This window comes from Miniopterus natalensis, chromosome 10, assembly GCF_054644295.1.
Source record: "Miniopterus natalensis isolate mMinNat1 chromosome 10, mMinNat1.hap1, whole genome shotgun sequence".
NCBI lineage: Eukaryota > Metazoa > Chordata > Mammalia > Chiroptera > Miniopteridae > Miniopterus > Miniopterus natalensis.
The window spans coordinates 1,166,923-1,189,801 of NC_142090.1; the positions used below are offsets into that span (position 1 = coordinate 1,166,923).

General features: G+C 49.1%; 1 protein-coding gene and 1 long non-coding RNA gene across 2 annotated transcripts in view; one reads left to right on the forward strand and one right to left on the reverse strand.

Moving 5' to 3' along the window:
• Positions 1 to 1,671: 1,671 nt before the first annotated feature.
• RNF32 (ring finger protein 32) lies at positions 1,672 to 20,086 on the reverse strand. The gene is made up of 8 exons (XM_016197007.2): positions 20,072 to 20,086; positions 19,268 to 19,532; positions 17,796 to 17,938; positions 12,956 to 12,988; positions 12,299 to 12,423; positions 12,022 to 12,130; positions 2,546 to 2,713; positions 1,672 to 1,979 (listed from the first exon to the last, which is right to left on the reverse strand). The coding sequence occupies exons 1-8, from the start codon at positions 20,084 to 20,086 to the stop codon at positions 1,722 to 1,724; spliced, it is 1,116 nt and encodes a 371-aa protein (XP_016052493.2). The 3' UTR covers positions 1,672 to 1,721.
• A 1,600-nt stretch (positions 20,087 to 21,686) lies between these two features.
• Positions 21,687 to 22,879, forward strand: part of LOC107524890 (uncharacterized) — a 57,003-nt gene continuing 55,810 nt past the window's right edge. Inside the window, exon 1 of the long non-coding RNA XR_001602019.2 lies at positions 21,687 to 22,593. This is a non-coding gene — a long non-coding RNA (uncharacterized LOC107524890). The remainder of the gene's footprint in view (positions 22,594 to 22,879) is intronic.

Below are 22,879 nucleotides of genomic sequence, written 5' to 3' on the forward strand. Positions count from 1 at the left end.
GCCCATGAGAAGCAAGCGCCCGTTTTCAGACAGGAGCCCCCCTACCCCGCCCCGTGATTGGATGGCAGAGCCCTTATTATCAAAACATCAGTTCCTTTAAACCAAAGTTGTCACCTCTGTCTCGATGGGGACAGTGAACCAGGTAGAGAACACGTGTGAGGTATTTGGGCCTTAAGAATGTGGCCTGATGGCCTTGAGAGGAAGATGGTTTCGGGGAAGTCCTTACAGGCCACGGTTCTCTCTGCTTGGTGTCCCACGGTCCAGCTGCTCCATGTGGGGAGGGGGCGCAGATCCATTGGTGTGGCCGGTTCAGGGCACAGGCCTGGATCTGGGACCTCCAGCCCCAGGGCGAGCTGGCGGAGCCTCACGCCTCCCAGGCCTCGGTTTCCTCACTCTTTCCCCGTGTAAAATGGGCAGAACCTGGCTGTGTGGGAGGCTTAGGTAACAGTATCCACAGCTCTCTGCACTCAACCGCAAGGGCAGAAATGGGACGTGGGAGGGTTTCACGTCCACAATTCACACACACCTGCCTGCCTGTGGCTCTTGAGCCTGAGCAGCAGGCGCCTGACCGGTGTTAGCTGTTATCGGGAAAATTTAAATATTCTAATTGCTCGATATCTCTAAGGTAATGTCGTAATTAGTTGTAGCAGCTCCTATAAAGGCATAAAATAAGCCTTTTCAACTTTTAACATCAGGCTGTATAGAAATAACTGACAACTGTTTAAAAGTCCTTAAAGGTCCTGCAGCATTTGTCTTTGGTGTTTCACGATATTGTGTATAAAACTCTGTCATGTGAATATTAAATATTTGTCAGGTGTGTTGTAAATATTTTTCCTATTTTTTAACTTTAAATTTATTCTTTAACTTTTTTATTGTTGACACTTATTACAGATGTCTCTATCACCTCCCCCCTTTGTTTTTTGCTGTAAGGAAATTTAAAATTTTGAAGCCGTCAAAATCTGCCATTTCCCATAAGTTTTGGGGGCCTTGTCTGCTGCAGCAGCTGGGTGTGTAACCCACACAACTGTCCCTGGTCGTCGTAAACAGCCAGGTCCCAGGGAGAGTCCAGCAGGGTCAGGGCACTTCCTGTCAAGCTGTTCATGGGGTTTGTCAGGGATGAGCTGAAACAGGGTGGGTGGCCCTAAGTCACGAAAACGGGACTGACCATCTTCCGATGCCGAGTACCACCGCGTGCTTTAGTTTCACGAATTCAAGGGCTGAAGTGCAGAGGGATTTATCACATAACAGGGCAGCCAGTACAAAGCGGTGTGAGGATGGCAGAGGGGCCTCAAGGCACCTGTTGGTCAGACACCAGCCATGTGCAGTGACCACGCCTCGAGGGTGCCAACCAGAACTTCGTGGAAATAGGCCAGGTGAACGCACAGACTGCCGGGAAAGGGAGGGGCGTTTTACTGTGCTGAGCAGTCTCCACCGGTCTAGATGTATAGCAAGTCAGTGAGTTATAGGACCTCAGAAGCTACATCCCTTACTTGTTTCAACTGATTAAACCCATAAATTTGAAATGCTTTTTATAGACTAATGACTAAAACTGGGTGAGTTGTCAGCTTTAATAACAGTTAGGTTTCCTATGTACAACTACTAAGGGTTTCTCCACCCGAGAACAAATTACACTGTAGTACTTAACCCCAAACTCCCACAATTTGTCCAAAATTAAGGCAGACTTTGCCCCAGAATGATGTAACTTTTTCCTGACTGTGAATTCAACTTTCGAGAATTTTCTTCTGGTAGCAGGAGCGGCAGAGGGGACAGGCATGGAAGGGAGAGCAGCCCCCCCAGGAGAACTGCTCCAGGGCAAGGAGACACGCGTGGTGGAACATGTGTGAGCAGGACAGGAGCACCGTCTGGCGGGGAGGCTGGCCACCACCCGGCCCAGTCCCTGAGGGCCCAGCGGGGCTGTTGCTGCTCACCGACAGGGGCGTGAGACAGATGGAGCATTCCAAGGTGTCCCGGTGCAGGGCCTGCAACACAGGAGGAGACGTGAGCTGGTCCTGTGGGCTCTCAGTTTTGTCCAGATTTAAGGGAGATGTTTCATCCTGTGTTAAAATAACACTAAACATATACTAATCATATATCCATTCTGTTACTCTTGTGGGAATGAAGGGATAGTTACCTGCCTGCGGTAAGAAACTTAAAAGCAAAAATTCTTTATAAAATGCTGAATATTGACAACATAGATTTCTTTTTAATTAGCAATAGTGGTGTTTTTTTCCCCAGAAAATGGACTCTGTAGCTGCTAAATATCTTTGTAATTTTTCCTACTTTTACGACATTCAAGTACGTCTTGCCCCTGTTGGGTTCCCAGTCACCCTGTCTCCTGTGGCCCCCCCAGACCCCAAGGGGCGCGGGGGGCGGCAGGAAGCGGCGAGGAAGACGACACCCAGGGCGGCCTGCTCCCTTTGGCGTTCTCAGCCGACAGGCTGTCGTCGGCGTCACAGTGGCGTTTCAGTCACCCGGCCGCGCGGTTAAGGTCCAGGGTCCCCACAGGCCCGGGGCTGCGCCGCTCCCGCCACCAAGGCAAGCCTACCTGGGTCTGGATCCTCCGCCAGTCACCGTCCGTGAGCCGGCGGCCCCGCGGCCCGTCCAGCTGCTGCAGGACGCCGCGGTTCACGGCCAGGCAGCGGTCGATTTCCGCGAGGAGCTCGTCGACGTCCGTGCGGTAGGAGCGCAGCAGGCGCCGGCTGATGGCTGTGAACTGAGGACGGCGGGCGGCTCAGCAGCGGGCGGGGCCCTGGCGGAGGCCGACCCCTCCCCCCGGCCCCCGGCCCCCGGCCCCCGGGCGGGCCGTGCACCTGCTAACTCCGTGCCCGGGCCATTCGTGCCGGAGGCGACCAAACGGCCACCTGGCTGTGGGCCTGGGGCCGGCCAGGAACGCACCGAAGGGAGCAGCGGCCTGGCGGAGCGCGTCCTGCCGCCGGCCCTGGCCGCCATTCTGAGCGAGGGGGACAGCCGCGCGAGGCCGGCGCCCCGAGCGCGCGGTGCGGGGGCGGCCTCCGGCCGGGGCGGCGCCTCCGCCTCCAGACGCGGCCGGGCCGCGGGCAGGTCAAACCCGCCGAGGGCGCGGGCGTGGGGCGGGCTGCGGAAAAGCGGCCTTGCGAGAGAGACGGGTTTGCGGTGGATCCCGCAACCCCAGCGGCCTCCGCACGACACGCGGGCGCCTCGCTCTACGGCGCGTCGTGAGGGCCACGCACGACGCCGACTGCGGGCCCGGGGCACGTGGGCACGTCCGGCACGTGCGGTCACGTGGGGCCCGGCTGCCGGCGGCCGGCACCTCGCGGGCAGAGCGGCTGGCGGGCGAGGGCGTCGCGCCTCAGGCCGTGTCCCGGGACGGCGCGGCGGACGGACGGACGGAGCGAGGCAGGTGGGAGTCGGGGTGCGCCGGCGGGGGGGAGGCTGGGGGGGCCGGCGGGGGCGCTCGGGTGGCCTGAGGCGCGGCTGAGGCGTCGGAAGGCCCCCGCGCCGCGCGGGTGAGGACGGGCTCGGGCTGCGCCCCCCGCCGGGCTGAGCCGACGCCCCGGGGCGTGGCCGCGACCCTGACGCTCGTGGGAAACCCGCCGCGGTGCGAGCGCCGGGCTGCGGGGCTGCGGGGCGCGGCTGGGCCTCCTGGGCTCGGGCCCGCATCCCGCCGCCCGCCGCAGGCCCCGCGCGCTGGCTCCTCAGCGGCTCCCGGAGGGGCGCCTGCTGGGCGCTCCGCGCGCACGTGCTCGGGGTCCGCGGGGGCGGCCCCTGCCCCGGAACGCGCGTGGGCTCCGGCGCGTCCCGCCGAGCGCGAACAGCCCCGGGGGCGCGGGGGCGCGGGGGCAGCGGGGGGCTCTGCCGGGCGCCCGGGCCGGCGCAGAGGGCCCGGCACGAGGGGAGAGGGCGGGGCCTCCGTCCCGCTGGAAGGGCTTCGCGCCCGCTCCAGCGGCTCTGGGGCTTCCGGCTCGCGGGCGGCCGCGGGGCCTGGCTGTTGACAGTAACTTCCGGCCTGAGCGCGGCGCGCGGAAGACGCTCTGGCGCCGGCGCCCCTGAGCTGCGGCCACAGGTGGCGCGGCCGCTTCTCCGGCGGCGGGTTTGCGCCCGGACAGCGCGTGGCGGCCGCAGGGGCCGCGCCCCGAGCCCCGCGCCCCCCAAAACAGAAGCCGCGGCCCCCGCGTCGCGCGCTGCCGACTGGGCGGCCCGGTGTCACGCGCGGCGGCTGCGGCTTCGGGGCGCATCCCGCCCAGCCTGCGGCGCCCCCCGGCCGTCCCGCCAGGGGCGCGGCTTCCTCCCTGCTCTTCCTCCGGTTGACGTTTCTTGTCCCCGTTGGTCTCCTTGCTGCGTTCAAGGTGGAGCCGCCCTTTTGCTCTGTTCGAGGCGCACCCTTAGGTTACTGCGCCCTGAAGCCAAGGCCGCAGCCCGCGCGCAGCGCTCTGAGCGAGTCTGACCCGGACCCTGTCATTCCTGCGCCGAGGGTCAGTGTCGACTCGCCAACGACGCATGAGCTGCTTCCTTAGTTGAAACTGCCATTTAACCCTTAACTATAGGACGTTTCGTCAGTGAGAAATAGAGCGATTCCCTTCACGTGTGATGGTGGCGAAAGACGATTGAGTTGCAGTTTATTCCGTGTCTGCCAAATAATTTTAACTTCAGTGTTTGCGCGGCGAGTGGGCAGAAGGCCCGGGACAGTCGGATGCAGCTTGTCCACAGCCTGGGGACCGCAGGCGGCCCCGCGAGCCTGGGACGCGCCGCCCACGCACCTGTCCCCCGGCCGCAGGCCCCCCGGGCAGGACGGCGGAGCGGACAGGCGGTTCAGGAGCTGGGAGGGGCGGGCAGATGCGCCCCCGACGGCGCCTCACTGGCACCCCTCCCACCTTTCGCTCGACCCAGCTTCCCTTCCACACCCTCTGGAGGCTGACAGTTCGTGGGCCTCTCCTGGCCGCCCCTTCGTTGCTTTCCCACGTGATTCCTCGTGGGACTTCAGGCCGGCAGCCGCCTTCCCCGTGCACTCGGGCCGGCAGTGAGCTCCCGCGCTCAGCTCTGGCCCCTCCCTCTGACACTCATCATGCTGGATGCTGTTACCGTCCTCCTGTGTGTACTTCTTATCTGCTGGAGTGAGCTCCTTAGATGGGGGAAGTACCTCACTCATCTTGGCGAGGCCCTCAGCATTCAGTAAAAATTTGCCTTTAAGTTTGCAGTAGGTTAGAAATGAGGACACACAGGCCCTGTGCACATATTCTGACCGGTGCTGGACAGTTTTCTTTTCAGGGTTAAAAAACAACATCTGTGTGCAGTGCTTTTGAAGTTAACTGCCAGTTTCAAGATTCTATAAAAGATCAGTGTTTAGCTTATAACCATGACATTGGCATTAGCTTGTTATTAAATGTACTGAAAATCCTTCAGTGTATATTTAAGGCAAATTTCAGAATGTGAGCTGGTGTGACTGTCTTCATATATTTTAACTTTTAAGTCTCATATTTCAGATACTTGATAAGTAATTAAGAGTTCAGGTTATTGATATGTAAAGCAATTACTGGTCATTTACAAGTAACGTACCGGCTAAACATTAAAACAGTGTGCTCACAAAACTACCCAGGTGAACTCTGTCTGCCAGGAGGCCTCTCTGAGTGATCCATCTTGATGTCAGCAAATTGCTTACTAATGTGTTGACTCAGGGCCACCCTCAAAAGCAAAATGAAAAGCCTGGAATTTACAGCATATCAATGAATCAGTTGATAAGCTTTTACTGGTTTAATATCCTCGAAGTCTTGCTGCTTGGAGCCACTTCAAGTTAGCAACAGAATGTTTGCCATCTCTATGTGATAAAGGAACTCAAAGGACTAAACAAACTTTCAGACCATTATGCTGTTTGGTGAGATGTAAGTGAAAAAAGTAGGAGAAATCTCACGCGGGAGGGTGTGGGAGCGGCAGCCCCTAAAGTCAACCACAGTGTCTGACAAATCACTAACTTCTTACACAATGGTCAGGACTTTCAGCCTGGGTGGAGATGATATAGTGCATTTGAAAAGTTTTAATTGTGGCCATAAAAGGCCCTGCCTCAGCTATATGACACCTGCTCGAGGAGCGTCCAGATAAGGATCAAAGGCGTTCTCCTTGGCCGCGGGTCCGGGCATCGCTTGGCCTCTGGGTGCTGGCGGCGGGCTCAGCGCTGCAGCTTGGGGCCTCTGCAGGCGGCTTTGATCTGAGCTCTGGGTGCAGCAGGCCAGCCATGCTGTCCTCACAGCTCTGCGCCCTCTGGATGGAGCATGCTGACTCAGGGTCAGTTCTGACACTTGCTCATGGCCAGAGCTCAGCATCTGACCTGCTGGTTCTTACCCCAGGACACCGTCTGTCTGAAAGAACCTACGGGCAGCACACTGGCACTCTGCTCGGTGTAGTCTTGTTAGGAATGCGCAGGGACATCTTGAGGCCAGGCTGGTCTGTGGAGAGGAATTCTTCGTGTGTGAAAGCATGAGAGTTTGTAGGAAGACGACCTCTGTACTTTACTAAGTAACACCCAATAGGTGCTTGAAAACTAAAGTCCGAAGAGAGTTCATTAATAACCCTGCAACACAGGAGTGGAAATGCAAGGCCACAGCTCTTTCACAGGAAGATAGATTGACTTATAAAAATAGAATGGCCAAGCTAATCTAATCTAGAGTGTTAAAAACATATCCATCTTCCCAAGCTCTTGGAACTTTAAAGGAAACAAAACTTCCTAATTTATAATTGTGCCTAAAAATACCCTGGTCTTGCCCCTCTCTGCCTTTCTTGTCTATTGATTAGACTTCGTTTTTCCTGAAGGTAACTTATCGTTGGTATAAGCCAGTGGTTCCCAAGTACAGCAAAGATGTTTTCACCCACTTGCCAAGGACGTAAAAACTAACTTCAGCGGAGTGAAATGTTTATACAGCTAAATGTCTTCGCTGTAAAGAAATCTCCTTCAGTGTGTGGCCAAGTACTCCTACTTTTCTGGTGTTGAAATAGAGCTGACTCTGAGGGTGTATGGTGTTCCAATTCCACCAGTCTGGAGACTGGGTACAGCACTGAACGGGTGTTGGGAGAGGAAGGAGAACCCGCCGCTACCTCAGGTTCATTGGCTGGTGGGGGCCGTGGAGCTGATGTTTGCCACCGTTGACTGTGGGATGTATCATAGGACTGACTTCTAGTAATGTGCAATTTCAATTTTTAAGACTAAAATAAAGTGAATTTGCATGAGTTTAACATTCATCAATGGTCAAATTGGAGATAGAGCCTAGGAATGTGGCTGCTGGGTGCACACGTCACCCCAGATCAAAGACTGGGTGCTCCGCAGGTGACTAAGAATTCACCGTATCTGGTACTGGTGGTTACTGCACAGTTTGCTTTGTAAACTTTCCAGGTTCTGAAATTGAAACATTAGAACTCTAGTGGTTCTGTGCACATGTAGGCTATGGGAGGGTGACGAGGTGAAGGCCTGTGGAGAGACAGGTGTCAGAGGCCGAGCTGAGAGGCAGGCCTCTGCAGGAATGTCACTGACTGTCACAGAGCTAGCCTCCCACCCAGGAGCCACAATAAAGCCATCGTTTGTTTTGGTGGTGGAATTTAGTTTTTAAGTGGGAGTATTCACAGGAAACCTGCAAACACTGGTTCTTCTGAAGCTGGACTCCAGTACATGTGCTAGTTCTGGAAAACGGGGATGAATATTGAGAAACCCAGACTAAGAGTTATAGTTTTAGTTTAAATAGTTTAGTCTGTGGTTTCTGGATTTTAACTAACATATAACATTGGGTAAATTTAAGGCATGCAATATGATGGTTCAATACACTTACGTATTGTGAAATGATTGCCACAGCAGGGTTAGCTAGTACTTCCGTCATCTCACATAATTTTCTGCAGTGAGAGCATTTAAGATTTCCTATCTTGGCCACCTTCAAGCATATAAGATGTTTTGTTAACTACAGTCACCATGCTCTATCTTAGATCTGCAGAACTGTAGAAGTTTGTACACTCTGACCAGCATCTCCCAATTCCACGGGCGCCACCATTCTCCTCTCTGGTTCTGTGGGTTTGACTTGCAGATTTCACATGTAAGTGCTACTGTATAGTATTGGCCTTTCTCTGATTTACTTTACTTAGTGTAATAAACTCAAGGTCCATCCATGTTTTTGCAAATGGTAGGCTTGCTATCTCGTGGCTGAGGAGTATTCCATCTTCCATCATGCCTGCCTGCCCCATCTTATTATTTTTATTAAAAATGTTTTTATTGATTTCAGAGGGAGGGAAAGGGGGAGAGAGAGAAACATTAATGATGAGAGTCATTAATCGGCTACCTCCTGTGCGCCCCCTCTTGGGTATTGAGCCTGCAACCTGGGCGTGTGTCCTGACCAGAAATTGAACCACGATCTCCTGGATCCTAGGTCAATGCTCAACCACTGAGCCACACCGGCCAGGCCCCATCTTCTTTGTCGTTCATCTATGGATGGACCCTTGAGTTGTTTCCACATCTTGGCTTCTGTGAAAGAGACAATGAACACGAGGTGCAGATATCGCCTTGAGATCCTGATTCCATGCCCTTTAGGGTAAATGCCCAGAAGTGGAATTGCTGGGTCATATGGTGGTGCTGTTTTTAATTTTGAGGCACATAATGCTGTTTCCACAGAGACTTCACCAGTTTACATTCCCACCAGAAGCACATGGTGTCCTTTTCTGTCTTTGCCAGCACTGGCTCTCTCTTGTTTTTTGGATGACAGCCATCCTCATAGGTGGGAGGTGGTCTCTTGTAGTTTTGGTTTGAACTTCCCTGATGACTATGATGCTGAGCACCTTTTCGTGTGCTAGTTGGCATCTGTATGTCCTCTTTGGAAAAATGTCTGTTCAGGTTCTTTGCCCATTTTTCAATCAGATGTTTGTTTTTTCGCTGTTGATTTGTATGAGTTCCTTATATTTTTTGGATATTAACCCCTTATCAGATACATGATTTGCAAATGCTTTCTCCCATCAGTAGGCTGCCTTTTCACCTTGTTGACTGTGTCCTTGCTCTGCAGGAGCCTTTTGGTTTGACTTAGCCGCTTCTATTTTTTCTTTTTCTTTTTCATGTTCTATCAAAAAATTCGTTGCCAAGACCAATGTTAGGGGGCTTTTCTCTGTATTTTCTAAAAGGAATTTTATGGTTTCAGGTCTTTAAGTCTTTAATCCATTTTGAGTTAACTTCTGTTACATACTCTTGATGAATTGACCCCTTTATCATTATATAACGATCATTGTCCCATTACAGCATTTGAGTTAAAGTCTGTTTTGTCCGATAGAAGTATAGCTGGAAGTACACAAGACTGCTCTCTCACTTGCGTGGAATGCCTTTTCCATCCTTTCACTCGGAGCTTGTGTGTCCCTACAGCTAGAGTGAGCCTCTTGTAGGCTGTATGTGGTTGGGTCTTGTTTTTTTATCCATTTACACCCTTTGGTTGCATAGATCAGTCTATTTACATTAAGAGTAATCATTGATAGGTAGGACTTGCTAATGCTGTTGTATTGTTTTATAACTGTTTTGTAGTTCCAGGCTTTTTATTCTAGAATATTCCTAGCCTTTTTTATTTGTATGGCGCTGATGTTTTATAATCACAGCCAGCTCTTCTGCAGAACAGACCTCCTTTTGGATTTACCTGATTACATGTTTTCTATGACTGGGTTTGGGTTAAGCATTTTTGGCACAAAAGTGCACAGGTGATGTTTTGTCCGCGCTCCTCTGTCACATTAGGGGCACATGGTGTCAATTTGCCCAGTTATTGGTAATTGTGTTAATTGGGTTTAGGAGATGTCTACCAGACCTTTTCAATGGAAAGGCTTCTCTTTCTCTTTGTAAATTGTAAGTGATCTGTGGGCAGTACTTTGAGACAGGGGGAGTACCCTATTCCTAATAGTCTTCCACCTGGTAGCTGACAGTAATTTAACTTACTGCAGAGAAGACTGAGGCAACGAGCAGAGGTGGCGGGGAACCTAGAGTTCATTAGGAATAGAAAGCAAAACATACACAGAATGCAGAGGCAATTATAAAATACCTACAAAATGTGCAACAAACTGACCTCACTAAATAATACTTTTGGAGAAGAAAGATCTAAATTACAGCGTGTGTGTGTGTGTGTGTGTGTGTGTAGTTATACAATCAGTTGAGTCTCATGACTCTTCTTTATGTGGAAGCAAAGTGTAGCCTGTATTTTTAAAAGTTGTAGGACAATATGTGCAGATGAAAAAAAATTTATACACATAAGGTAAAATGACTGTCAAATCTGTAATTGAAATTTTGTAATAGAAAACAGTGAATCATCTATGACTGGAGAGCCAATGCTATTGCACTCTGGAAGTCCTAAGAGTAACTCGGGGCAAGAGTGGAGCAAAGCCTGGAGAGGAGTTGGAAGGATGAAGAGCGGGTGTGACCTGAGTGAGGGCAGCATGAGATGGCCAGTCTCTGGTGGAGGAGGAAAGACGTTGCTGAGAAGACAACTGGCCAGAAAACCAGGTTACCTGCAGTGAGTGAGTGTGAGGACTGCAGGTTGGGCTGAAACGTCATGGTGGTCAAGGGACAAGGACTTTTTAAAAGTAGATAATAAACTAAATGGGGCTGAGATGCAGAGCGGAGGTGAGCGCACTGCTTTCTGAGCAGGTAAAGAGGAAAGGCTCACGGTCCAGGAAGAGTGAGGGTGGCATGTGCTGTTTTTATCCAGCCGCTCACCAGGAGTTTAGCTGGTTTGCTGTCCTCCTGCAGAACAGGGATGTTTGAGAAAGAGCGGGACGTCTTTGCCTAGGACTCTGTCCCTTTCCCTAAATAAGGGGCATGACTGACTTGGACATATAAGTGTTTCTCAGAAATGTAGAAAATGTGCACCTGCAGCTCCTCTGTCCATGGCCTCTAGGCTCCCTCTGCTGTTTACCTCTCTCCCAGGGATAAGATCCCTCCTGCAGAGCCAGCCTCCCCCCACCCACAGGGGGACCCCTCCCAATGCTGGGACAGGGATGGCACTGTGGCATCTCAGCCAGTGCTCAGACACCCTTGCCAGAGACGCTCCTCTCTCCACTCCCTGGCTCAATGGCTTTGTCATCAAGATAAACAGTATTTTAGGTAATTTGCTCACGTACTGCATTGCATGTTGTCCTACTGCTGAGGGCAAATCTGAGGCATAGTGACATCACAGCAAGCCATGATTCTGGTTTTCTTTTGCACATTTTGGTACCTGCATTGCTGGGACAGCTACCTGAGTGACCAGGAAAGGGACTGGGAGGACCCTATTGTGTACTGCGGTAAAGTGACAGCCAAGGATTCCTGCAGGATTCTTGTGCAGCTCTGGGACACACTACTGTAAAGGACAGTGTGAGGGCGCTGGGATCAGCTCCTTGGCCTGAGAAGGTCCGACCCAGCATCTGAGGTAACCAAGGCCTGTGTGTGAACATCACCTCTCACCTAAGCACAAGGTGGCACTTAGGCTCCACGCTCAGGACAGGATAGTGAGGGGACAGAGGGTCCTTCTGCACAGGAAGGACGAATTCCTGTCACTCATTACTCCAAATGGAGGGCTGGGAAAACAGCAAGGAAGTGCAGATGGATCTAAAACCCATAAACTGATCCAGGAAGTGACCATGAGGCTCCACCTGAGGGTCTGAACTAGTATCCTGTCCGAGCGGCTGCCTCTCTTACAGTACTGTGATAAAGACAAGCTTGAACAACATAGGAGCATTTGTAAGTACACACTTCCAAGTGCCTAGGCCTTTGCAAACATTAATTCTTAGAACAGCTCTGCAAGGTGGAAGGTCATTCCTTCATCTAACAGATGAGGAAACTGAAGCAGCGGGCAGCTGTTACTAGCCTGAAGCCACAAAGCCGACGAGGGCTGAACTGGGATTGCAACCCAGGCTTTATGGCTCCCTCTACTCCACCTTGTCTGTCATTTTTGTCTGGGGCACAGTGATGGAACACCGTTAAAACAAGCCCCCCCCCCCAAAAAAAAAAGTATAAAGGTAAAAAGTAGCTAAAGGAAAGGGTAGAAACTGAAATTTCTGGAGAAAGGCACCTACCTTTTCTTCAAAGAATTTTCTCCTCAACTTGGCATCTGTGGGCGGCAGGGTCCTCCTCAGGTCTCGGTACCACTTTCTAACCACGTGTCCCCTCCAGCAGGCTTGGACCCTAGGACACGGTGTTAGAGAAGGACGGTCAGGTGGCTGTCCTGTGTAGGGCCCAGGGTTGGGGGCCAAGGGGGGAGGGAAAGTCTCCAACTTGTAACAAGCTATGGGGCTGGACCTCTAAGCGCCCTCCTGCCGATTGTGGGTGTCCAGGGTGGCGGGCCCTTCTCACCGTGTGGCGCACTCTGATTTGAACAGCCGAGCTGCGTCGTGAATCACTCGGGTTTGGTACTGGCTCTTCCTGCAGAGGGGACAGGTTTTCTTGCTCGTGAACTTCTCAAAGGCCTGGAGGCATGCCTGGGGAGAAACATTTCACTTGAAACCTCACGAGCAGTTACTCATAAACAACGTTTTCACTCCTAATGTAATTATAGTGTTCTTTTCTCTCATAATTATGAGACTCAGTCCAATTTAGATCATGAAGAGGTTTCATCAGATGTTAACACCTTCCTCGTGTAACTTGTTCCAAATGACCTTTTACAAGAATACACATGCACATGCATCAAAAACCTCTGGAAACCAGTCTCGTGAAGGTAGAGGGGGCCGTGGGCAGGGTGACCCTGCAGTGAGTCACAGGGCGCCAGCTGCCATTCAAGCTGATGGACATCACATCTGCCATGTAAACGTCTGTGGCTTTTGTCACATAAAATTCACGACTTTCTAAACAGGATGAACTGTACTGTAGCCCAAAGTCATATTTATAGCTATAAATGGTGATTGTGGGTAAAACAAATGGGCCCCTGAGGAGACTCAGTGAGCAGGATAAGGCCCCATCTCGTGAAGCCATGGGTGACACGTTGCCCACGTGAAGATGAGAGGAGAGGCTTACCCTGTGGAACACGTGGGAACATGAGAGCAGCACCTGTTCATGGGGAGACAAAAAAAAATGTTTGAAGTTTCAATTAGTGTAAAAGCAGCAGCATAAATGTGTTAATTAAAAAAATTCTGAATGCTTGAAAGGTAAGCTTGTTGTTTCTTTGAAAAATTAAAAAAAGCAAATTAATAAGCTTGATATTCATCATATTTAGTGTCTAAGTTTAGCAGAGCACAGGTATATAATCTCAACAAGAAAAGCTAAGCTACATCAAACACACATGCAGTTCGCTATTAAGCCATTAAAAAGATGTATATTTAAAATTGAAACAATTATGAAGTGAATGCATTTCCTGGGTAGATCCTGGAAGGGAGAGGGAGAGGAGAGGAGCTGAGAGAGGTAAGCAAATGCCTGTTTCAGGGCTGTGTACAACTACACTAGACTCTTAAATTTTTTAATGTATCAGCTTTATTGAGAGAGAATTCTGACACTCAGAGTTAAATAGCAATAAGTCCTAGCTACATACGAGTCATTTTCTGTTTTTTAAATGCAGGGAAAGTGTGGTCACAAGAAAATTTCCCTTTCTGTGAGTCAAATTCCCACAAAGAGTGACATTCTGGGTTGTGACAGACAGAAGCTTAGACTAATAAAGAGAAAGGTAGTTGGTTTTTCTGGAAGGGACAGCAAGGAGAGGTGAGGCCAGGATGACCCAAAGGCCATGCTTGGCAGGGGGCGCGCTTCAGCCATGGGGCTTCTTGGTGGCAAAGGTGTTTCTCCAGCACTTGGGATGATCTCAGATACCCAGGCCGCCTGACCTTGGGAAAATTTTCCAGTTTTTAAAGTCACCACCCCCCTGCCTTCCTTGAATGAAAGAGCGGAGGAAACACTGGACATACACACAACTCAGAACCAAGCCCTTCCCTTGAAACTCGCTGCCAACAGACGCCTGAATTGGAAAGACCCAGCAATATGGGTCCTTTTAAATTATTACTATTTAATTGAATAGCAATTTTTTGTGTATTTAATACTAATTTTTAATAGAATAGTCTTTTCATAGTGTTTTAGCAACACATATTTGATCTGTATTGAATCGCATTATAATTCTGTATATTTAAAATATACTTTTAAATGTCTGTAGATATGTGTTCTTGGCAAACATTCTCTGAGATAAAATAAATGATTAGGTGGTGGAAAATACATGAAAATGTCCTAGAAATTAGGGTTAGATTCCAGCTGGACCAGAGCACACTTCCTGAGTTGTCCTCCTGTAGGTCATTTGAATTGTTTGCTCCTCACGTGTTAAACGGGTAATGCCTGCCTCAGAGACACCTGAGATTAACCAAAGCCCTCTGAAATCTTTAAATGGCAGCAAATGCCAACTGTTGCTTACAGCTAAGGAAAACTTAAATACGAGAACAATAGTGAGAAGTCCAAAATGAACACAAGTGTCTACATGTATAACCAAACAAAAAGATAGAATTTAGTGAGAAATTTATAAATAGAATGAAAGAAATGGTGGCATGATATGTGCTAACCCTTCCCTTTATGATAGAACAGGCTGTTTACTGCCTACAGAGGCAAGAACATACAACAGGGTAAAGATAATCTATTCAATAAATGGTGTTGGGGAAATGGGACAGATATATGCAGAAAAATGAAACTAGACCACCTTCTTACACCACATAGAATAAAATCAACATGGTTTAAAGACTTAAATGTTAGACTTGAAACCATAAAAATGATAGAAGAAAACACAGTAAAATCTTGGACATTTCTCATATCAGTATTTTTTCTGACATATCTCTTTGGCTAAGGGAAACAACAGCAAAGGAAAGCATCAACAAATTGGAAGGGGAACCCACTGAATGGGAGAACATATTCACTGATACATCTGATAAGGAGTTACTATCCAAAATTTACAAAGAACTTATAAAACTCAACACCAAAACACAAAAAATCCAATTAAAAAATGGGCAATAGACCTGAACAGACTCTTCTCCAACGAGGACACACAGATGGCCAACAGACATGAAAAGATGCTCAACGTCACTTATGAGAGAGATGCAAATTAAAACCACAATGAGATATCACCTCACACCTGTCAGAACGGCTCCATCAACAAATCAACAAGTGCCTGGCTGGGTGTGGCTCAGCAGTTGAGCATCGACCTAGGATCCAGGAGATGGTGGTTCGATTCCCTGTCAGGGCACATGCCCCGGTTGCAAGCTCGATCCCCAGGTGTGCAGGAGGCAGCTGATCGATGACTCATCATTGATGTTTCTATCTCTCTCTCCTCCTCTCCCTTCCTTTCTCTTAAATCAATAAAGATATATATATATATATATATATATATATATTTTATAAAATCAACAAGCGTTAATGAGGAGAAAAGGGAACCTTTGTGTACTGTTGGTGGCAATGGTGACTGGTGGTGCAGCCAATGTGGAAAGCAGTATGGAGTTACCTCAAAGAATTAAAAACAGAACTGCCTTATGACCCAGCGATTCCACTTATGGGAATTTATCTGAAGAAACCAGAAACACTAATTCAAAAAATATATGCCCCCCCATGTTCACTGCTGCATTATTTACAATTGCCAAGATTTGGAAGCAGCCCAAGTGCCAGGCAGTAGATGAGTGGATAAAAAAAGCTGTGGTATATTTACACAATGGACTATTACTTGGCCATAAAAAAGGAGGAAATCTAACTCTGTGTGACAGCATGGATGGACCTGGAGAGTCTTACGCTAAGTGAAATAAACCAGTCAGAAAAAGGCAAATACCACATGATTTCAGCCTTATGTAGAATCTAATGAACTAACCATCAAAATAGAGACAGACTTGTAGATAGAGAGCTGGCTGACAGGTGGTGGTGGTGGGCAGGGTGGTGTTGGGTGGCTGGAATGGAGGGATTGAACCAAAAAGAAGAAAAACAAAAACTCATGGACATGGACGACAGTGTGTTGATTGCTTGGGGGGTGGGGGAGATGGAGCAGGGTCTTGGGATAAATGGTGATGGACAGAGACTTGACTTCGGGTGGTGAACACACAATACAGTGAATACAGTGTACAGATGATATAGTGTGGAATTGTGCACCTGAAACCTGTATAATCTTGTTAACCAGTGTTACTCCAGTAAATTCAATAAAAAGAAAAAGAAAGAAAGCAGTTAGTGACCTACAAGGGAGCTCCCATAAGACTGTCAGCTGACTTCTCAACAGAAACCTTGCAGGCCAGAAGCGAGTGGCAGGAAATACTGAAAGTGATGAAAAGCAAGGACCTACAACCAAGATTGCTCTACCCAGCACAGCTATCATTTAGAATCAAGGGTCACATAAAGAGCTTCTCAGACAGAAAAAGCTAAAGGAGTTCATCACACCAGACCAGCACTACAGGAAATGCTGAAGGGTCTTGGAGGAGGAGGAAGAAAAGATAAAAAATACGAACAATAAAATAGTAATAAGTACATCTATCAACAATTGAATCTAAAAAAAACTAGCAAGCTGAACAGAAACAGGCCCATAGATACAGAGAACATTTTACAGTTGCCAGAGGGGTGGGGGTTGGGGGCTGGGTGCAAAGGTGGAGGGATTGAGGGCGACAGATCGGCGGTTACGGAACAGTCACGGGATGTAAAGTCCAGCACAGGGGAGAGTGTCAGTGATATTCTAATAACTATGGATGGTGCCAGGGGGGTGGGAGATTTATCGGGGTGATCACTTAGTATATAATTTTAATCACTGGGGTGTACACGTGAAACGAATGTAATGTGTGTCAACTGTAATTGAAAAATAAAAATGATTTAAAAAAACTGGAAAAAAACATCAAAAAACAAAAACGAAAGAGGTTGCCAGGGCCAGAAACCTTTTTGGCTTCATTAACTCTCTTGTACACTAAAATGCTAAATTATCCCAGATGGTAATCCTGTGGTTTAAGGGCTGAAATCTTTTTGAAATATCTAAGTTTCACAGATGTAAGGTTAGGTCCCGATAAAGAACTGGAATATAGTATGTTTAAAACAAGTGGTGAATTCAAATTAGTAAAGACCAAGAGTTTTATTGTGAACTGTTTAACAGTAAAACAGTAAATAGTAAAACTATTTAACAAAGTAGGTTTGAGAGTTTATGTGCCAAGGGGGTAAGTGAAGCCTGCTTTTAACTCTATTTGCTGTATTTTCCCAGCAAACGTCCGAGTGCCTGCTCTGTGGGAGGCATGATGCTACCATGTGAGAAATTGTTGGGTGGCCATTAGCCCAGAAAGAAGAAAACCCTAGAAAGAAGTGTCCCTGACTTGCAGATGACAGTTAATCAGGCAGTCTGTGCAGGAAAAAAACCTATGACAGAGCATGCGTAATCTATAGTATGACCAAGTTTCACGACTAAAGATGGAGTTTACTTAGAGCCTTCCACAAATGATTTACAGAGATTTAATCCTAGTTTTTCTTTTATATTTCACAAAACAGCTTTAAAATTCCTTCTTGCTTTCACCCTTCCTCCATCCGGTCACGAACACTTCTCCGCCTCTCCCCATTGGTGTCTGGACTGCTCAGCTTTCACGGCCAGTGGATGGAGCTTTCTGTGTACACACTTTGTACTTGAGAAATGATACCCAGTAAGTGCACATAACTGCTTGCGTACAGGGCTTAGCTCTTCCTCACACGTGTACCTTAGTGGAGGGAGCAGATATAAGTACCCGAGGTCCACAGGAGGAGGAAACTGGAAAAAAGGAGCCTGGATGTTTTTTCATTCCTAATACCGCACATTAAAGTGCATGTGGGAGAACATGGATCTTAAGCCCCAGCTCAGTGTCTCCCCCGACGGGCCCTGTGCTGCTCATTTCATCCTCTGGCTACACACCTGGGGGCGAAGCTGGAATTCCTCCTTGCATATGGGGCAGGGCTGCATGGAGTCCCCCTGTGCGACAGACCTCTGCTTCACTTTCTCCCACTCATCTGATGACAGTGGCAGTGGGGGAGGTTCAAACAGGCCCAGCCTCTGCGCTAAAGTTAAAACAATGAGGACTGTGGGTTAAAATGGAGTTTACTGTGTGGCGCTTACATGATTTTAACGACACTGAGCTGTGTCCTTCTCTGGAACACAGCCAGTGCTGTTTGTGGTTCAGAGTAAAACAGGCAGGTGTGCGCTGGGCATTGTTGCGGCAGCTGGTTCCCCCCACGCTGTGCCCTCTGTACTCACACTGGGACAGTGCCCTGGACGCAACTACGGGTGTCCCCCAAAATGTATACACACTTTGAATGATTATTCCAGTGGGTTAAGTCTGAAAAGAAACATCAATTGAGCCATCAGCTGTTAAGTGTGTATACATTTTTTTGGGGGGACACCTTGTATCTTGTAAAATGTGGCATTTTAAAATCTTCTATTTCTAACTTCCAGTTTAAAATAATTTCAGACTTGCAAAAGGTAAAAACAGTCTTCATGTGTCTTTGGTCCAACTTCCCCAAATGGTAACGTTTTACATAAACCTTGTGCAGTGGTCACACGGGGCAATTAATGTTGCTAATGCTGTCCTGCTCCTTGTTGGATTTCATTCTTGTCTCCCTCGGGGCCCTTTTTCTGACCCAGATTCTATGCTGCACTCTCTTGTCATGAACTCATCGTCGCCTACAACCTGGGGCAGTTCCTCAGTATTTGTTTTTCTGCAAGAGTGCTGTCCAGGTGTTGTGTGGAACGTCATTTAATTTGGGTTTGTGTGATGTTCCCCAGGATTAAACTCAGGTGTGCACTTTGGTGAGCATACCACAGGAGGGACACTGTGCCTTTCCAGAGTGTGGGGTCGGGAGGCACTTGATGTGGGTTTGTGTCACTATCGGGGACTGTTGCTTTAATCACTTGGTAAAGTGCTGTCTGCCCCATGTTACCCCTGTAAAGCTATGGTGGTGCCCTCGCAGTGCATACGTGAGTGTGGGGAGGTACCTCCGAGTGACAGTGTCTCAGTGTGATCTCCCTGCCGATGGGTGTTGTCGCTGTTCTGTTGCCAAATGGTGACGTTCCTGTTCTGTCCCCACTGCTGGTTCATTAGCTGTCATTCTACTGCAAGAGCTTTCTCTGTCCACCAGTTAAGTAATTATTTGTTTACATGAGCACAGATGAGCTGACACTCATTTTACTCCACTGTTTTTGCTGATTGTGCTGATCGTTACTATCTTTATTTACTTGCTTAAGTTGTCCCCATCATCATCTTTAATCTTCAGCGCATACATATCTTTCTATAAGATCATAGATTACTTCTGTACCAGAGACAGTGATATCAACCTCAACCTAGTTCTTTAGATCGAATAAGCCAAAACATGAATGTGAGGTCCACTCACCTAAAGTTAACGGTGGCGGCTTTGGATCAAGAACATACTCTTTTTCTGGATCTTCCTCTTTGGGGCCTTGGGTGGTCTTTTGAAGTCCTGTATCTATCACAGCTTTCACATTTCTTTTTAGAGACTTGGATGTGTTCTCTCTCGTCGGCAGCTTTGTCTTGCAGCTATGGGCTACTGAAAGACCTTGCAGTTGAAGGTCATGTAAAATGTGATCTTGTAGAGCAACTGCAGTGACTGCTAAGTTATCGTGTTTAGATGAATGGCCCTGAAAAGTAGGAAAAAAGCCATATAGACACAACATTATGTAACGTGTCATTTAGAAGAAAAGTGAGGCTTTCATGCTCCACCTAGAAAGACTTCGAGACCAAGTGTACCAGTAAAGAATGCTTGACCCATTGTTAGCTGAGTGGGAGCAAAGCCCAGTCTCCTCATTTATGGTGATGACATAGTAATATCTTTTCATTTAGTCAGTCAGGCCTTAATTACAATGCGAATAAGTTCATTATGACCTATAAAGGATGTGCATGCCTGAACACATTCTGTTTCACTCTAATTAAATCAGGCTGCAGGCGAATCTCACTCCGGTTATACTAAAGAGAGCCTTGCATTTTAGTGTACGCTTTTTTGGTGAAAACTTATAATGGATAAAATTGCCATGCAGCTGAGAGGCGCTTGCTGTGAATTCGTAGCTGACAGTTCCTCATTCAAGCAAGACTTGTCAACTATTTTTATACTCTTACACAGCTGAAGTACTACATATTGGTGACTAAAACCACGTGTATGTTTCTGAAAAGAATCGTGTACCTTATGTTTTAGCATGCTAAGTCAGGAAGCGTCGTCTCTTCTGTGGCTCTCTCAAATTATGTCATCATATTGCATTCTTTTCATTCTTTTACTGTAGAAACATGATCAACAGAAAGGGTTAGACTGCACATAAGCACAAGAACACCCCATTGCACAGCAGAACGATGTTACACACAAGTGCAAAACCTCAGGCCAGAAGACCAGGGACTGTAAGTGAAACACGTCCTCAGAGAGAACACTCACACTGGGATCCGAAGGACAGGGAAATGAACTGTGAACACGCTTTGCCGCAGCACGCCAAGGCAGTCACTCAGGAGCTCAGCACGGGGAGAGGGAGCAGCGAGTGCCCTGGATGGACGGGGAATGCTGGCTCGCGTCAGTGTGTCCACCAAACACACACAATGCGGGGACACTCTTGGGACCCAGCCTTGCTCTACCTGTTTGCTGGGCAGTTTACTTTGCATGTCTGAGTTTCAGTTTGTTCACCTTAAAACGGGTATAATAATACACACACCTTGCAGGGTTATTGTTAGGATTAAATGAGACAGTCTTTGTATTTTCCACGGGACTTCACACGGAGGATACTTTAAATGGTGGTTATTGCTCCACTCCCCTTCAAGGCTGCAGGAAGAGTCTGGAAGTGGCCCTTTCAGAAACTTAAGCCTTGTCCCATATTAAGAGCTAAAATTAATAGGAATATTCTTTCTTTGTAAACTCTGGTATTACCAAGAGGTGGGGCTTGGTAACAAAAAATACTATTGCGGTGCCAAAGTAATTAGTTACCAATTTGTCTAAGTGACCTTAAGCTATTAACATGCTCATTAAAAACATGCACACAAGAGATATAAACATACAGTTTTAAAAGTACAGTTGGACACACTGTCTTCTCTCTCATAACTTGGAATCTGTTTGCCCATTTTTGGTGAGATATTACACCTGGGGTGGCCAGAAGCCATGGACAGATGTAAGATTAAATCGTTAAAATTCTCTGCAAAAACTTGGCTGTGCCTTTGGACTCGGCTCCCTTTTAAGTAACGGGCAGCATTAGGTTTCAGAAGTCACCGACTTCAGATGTCGATGTTTTTAGGCCCCACCGAGGCATGTTCACCCGAGGCTGTCCTGGCGACAGACCGCCTGCCCGCCAGGCGGCGTCCGAGGGGGCGGGGGCGTGGGGACAGGGGCCAGCTCGCCCCGCCCCTAACCACGCTGGGGACAACCCCTCCCCGCCGCTCCTCTCTAACTCGGGGTATCGTGCAGGTAGGTAACCGACCCCAGTCGTCCTAGCACCCAGCTCGGCCTGCGCCCCGACCTCCGTGACCGCTTGCCGTTGCCTAGCAACCGCCGCCTCCGCTGTCGCACCCCAGTGCGCATGCTCCACGTCCCAGTGGTTCCTTGCACACGGTGACGAGTTCCGGATGCGGCCCGGGTTCCGCGGTGCCCCCCCCCTCCGATTGCACACGGCCCCACCGCGCATGCGCGCCAGCCCCGCCAGGCACAGTCCAGCGCGCATGCGCCTGAGGGTCTGCGGCCTTCCTATGGGGTGGGGTCCCCATCCCTGCGGGTCCCGCCACGCTCCCTGAGACGGCCTTGTGCCGGGAGTTCACTAGCTCCTTGGATCTGCAGTTTTCAGCACATATGACAGAATTTCAGCCGTTTATTTTTTTTTTTCCCCAAATACGTTTTTATTGATTTCAGAAAGAGGACGGGAGAGAGAAAGAGAGAAACATGGATGGGCTGCCTCCTGCACACCCCATCCTGGGAGTCGAGGCCCAAACCGTGCATGTGCCCTGGCGGGGGTGGGGGGCGAGCCAGCGACCTCTGGGTGCATGGGCGATGCCCACCAACAGCCACGCCCGCCTGGGGAGCCACTTCCCCGCGCAGCTGTCTCCGGCCTCCCCGGGCCTCCCGCCCTGGAGTCGGTCAGTTACCGCGCCTTCCGTGCCGCACATGCGGACGCCCCGACGCGCCCTCCCAGCGGGGCGGCGCGGCTACGGACGCGCTTGGTAGAAACCACACTGCTGATTTCGGATTTTTAACTTTCGCCGGGCCGGGGATGGGCAGTGAGATACCCTCTGTGTGGCTGGACAGCGTCCCTAAGTCACAGCTCCCGTCAGCCACCCCACCGGAGGGTGCGCACCCGCGCTCTACAGTGTAGGGTTAAAATTCACTTTCTACCGAAGGCATTTTCAGCTTAACGATGGGTTCGTCAGGATGTAACCCCATCATGAGTCAGATAGCCCCGGGGATTCTCCAGTCCTGGGATGAAACACAGGACTGGCCTAAGGTAGTCAGAAAATCACAGAGCCCTGGCCGCAAGGACTTGGTTGGGATGGGCATCTGACCTAGATAGGCCGATTAGATGGAGCTCCTGGAAAATTCCTTTAATTCTTCATCCTGAATGTCCAAACAAGAAGCGACGTGACAGTACAGTGGTGCTGGCTATCTGGTCATCACAAGGTGAGAGCCTGGAGCTGTTGAGGACCGTCCCATGACCCTCAGAGGGCAGATTACGCAGCAAAACGGTAGGTACTGGGACCGAGTCCAAGCCCTGGTGATGTAGTATCGGCCCTGAAGGCAACCCTACTCTTAGTCTTTTCCCTTACCTGAGTGAAAAAATTCCCTTCTTTCTTTAGCCAGTTTGGGTCTGTTTTTCTGTTCCCTGTAACAGGAGGAATTCGAATGATAATAGGTGTACTAGTATCACCTTATGACTGCGGTGAGAGGGAAACCTCGTATGCGAACTGCTTAGTACAGTGCCTGCTACTCTTTATATACATCTTAAGGTATTTTTCTTAAAGTTCTAAGAAA

Excerpts from the sequence above, each read along its gene's own strand:
- RNF32 (XM_016197007.2), bottom strand. Across the intron at positions 12,989-17,795 it reads AATTCCAGCTTCGCCCCCAG|GTGCTGCTCTCATGTTCCCA; the intron begins GTGTGTAGCCAG and ends CCCCATGAACAG. Across the intron at positions 1,980-2,545 it reads GGCGGAGGATCCAGACCCAG|GCCCTGCACCGGGACACCTT; the intron begins GTAGGCTTGCCT and ends CCTGTGTTGCAG.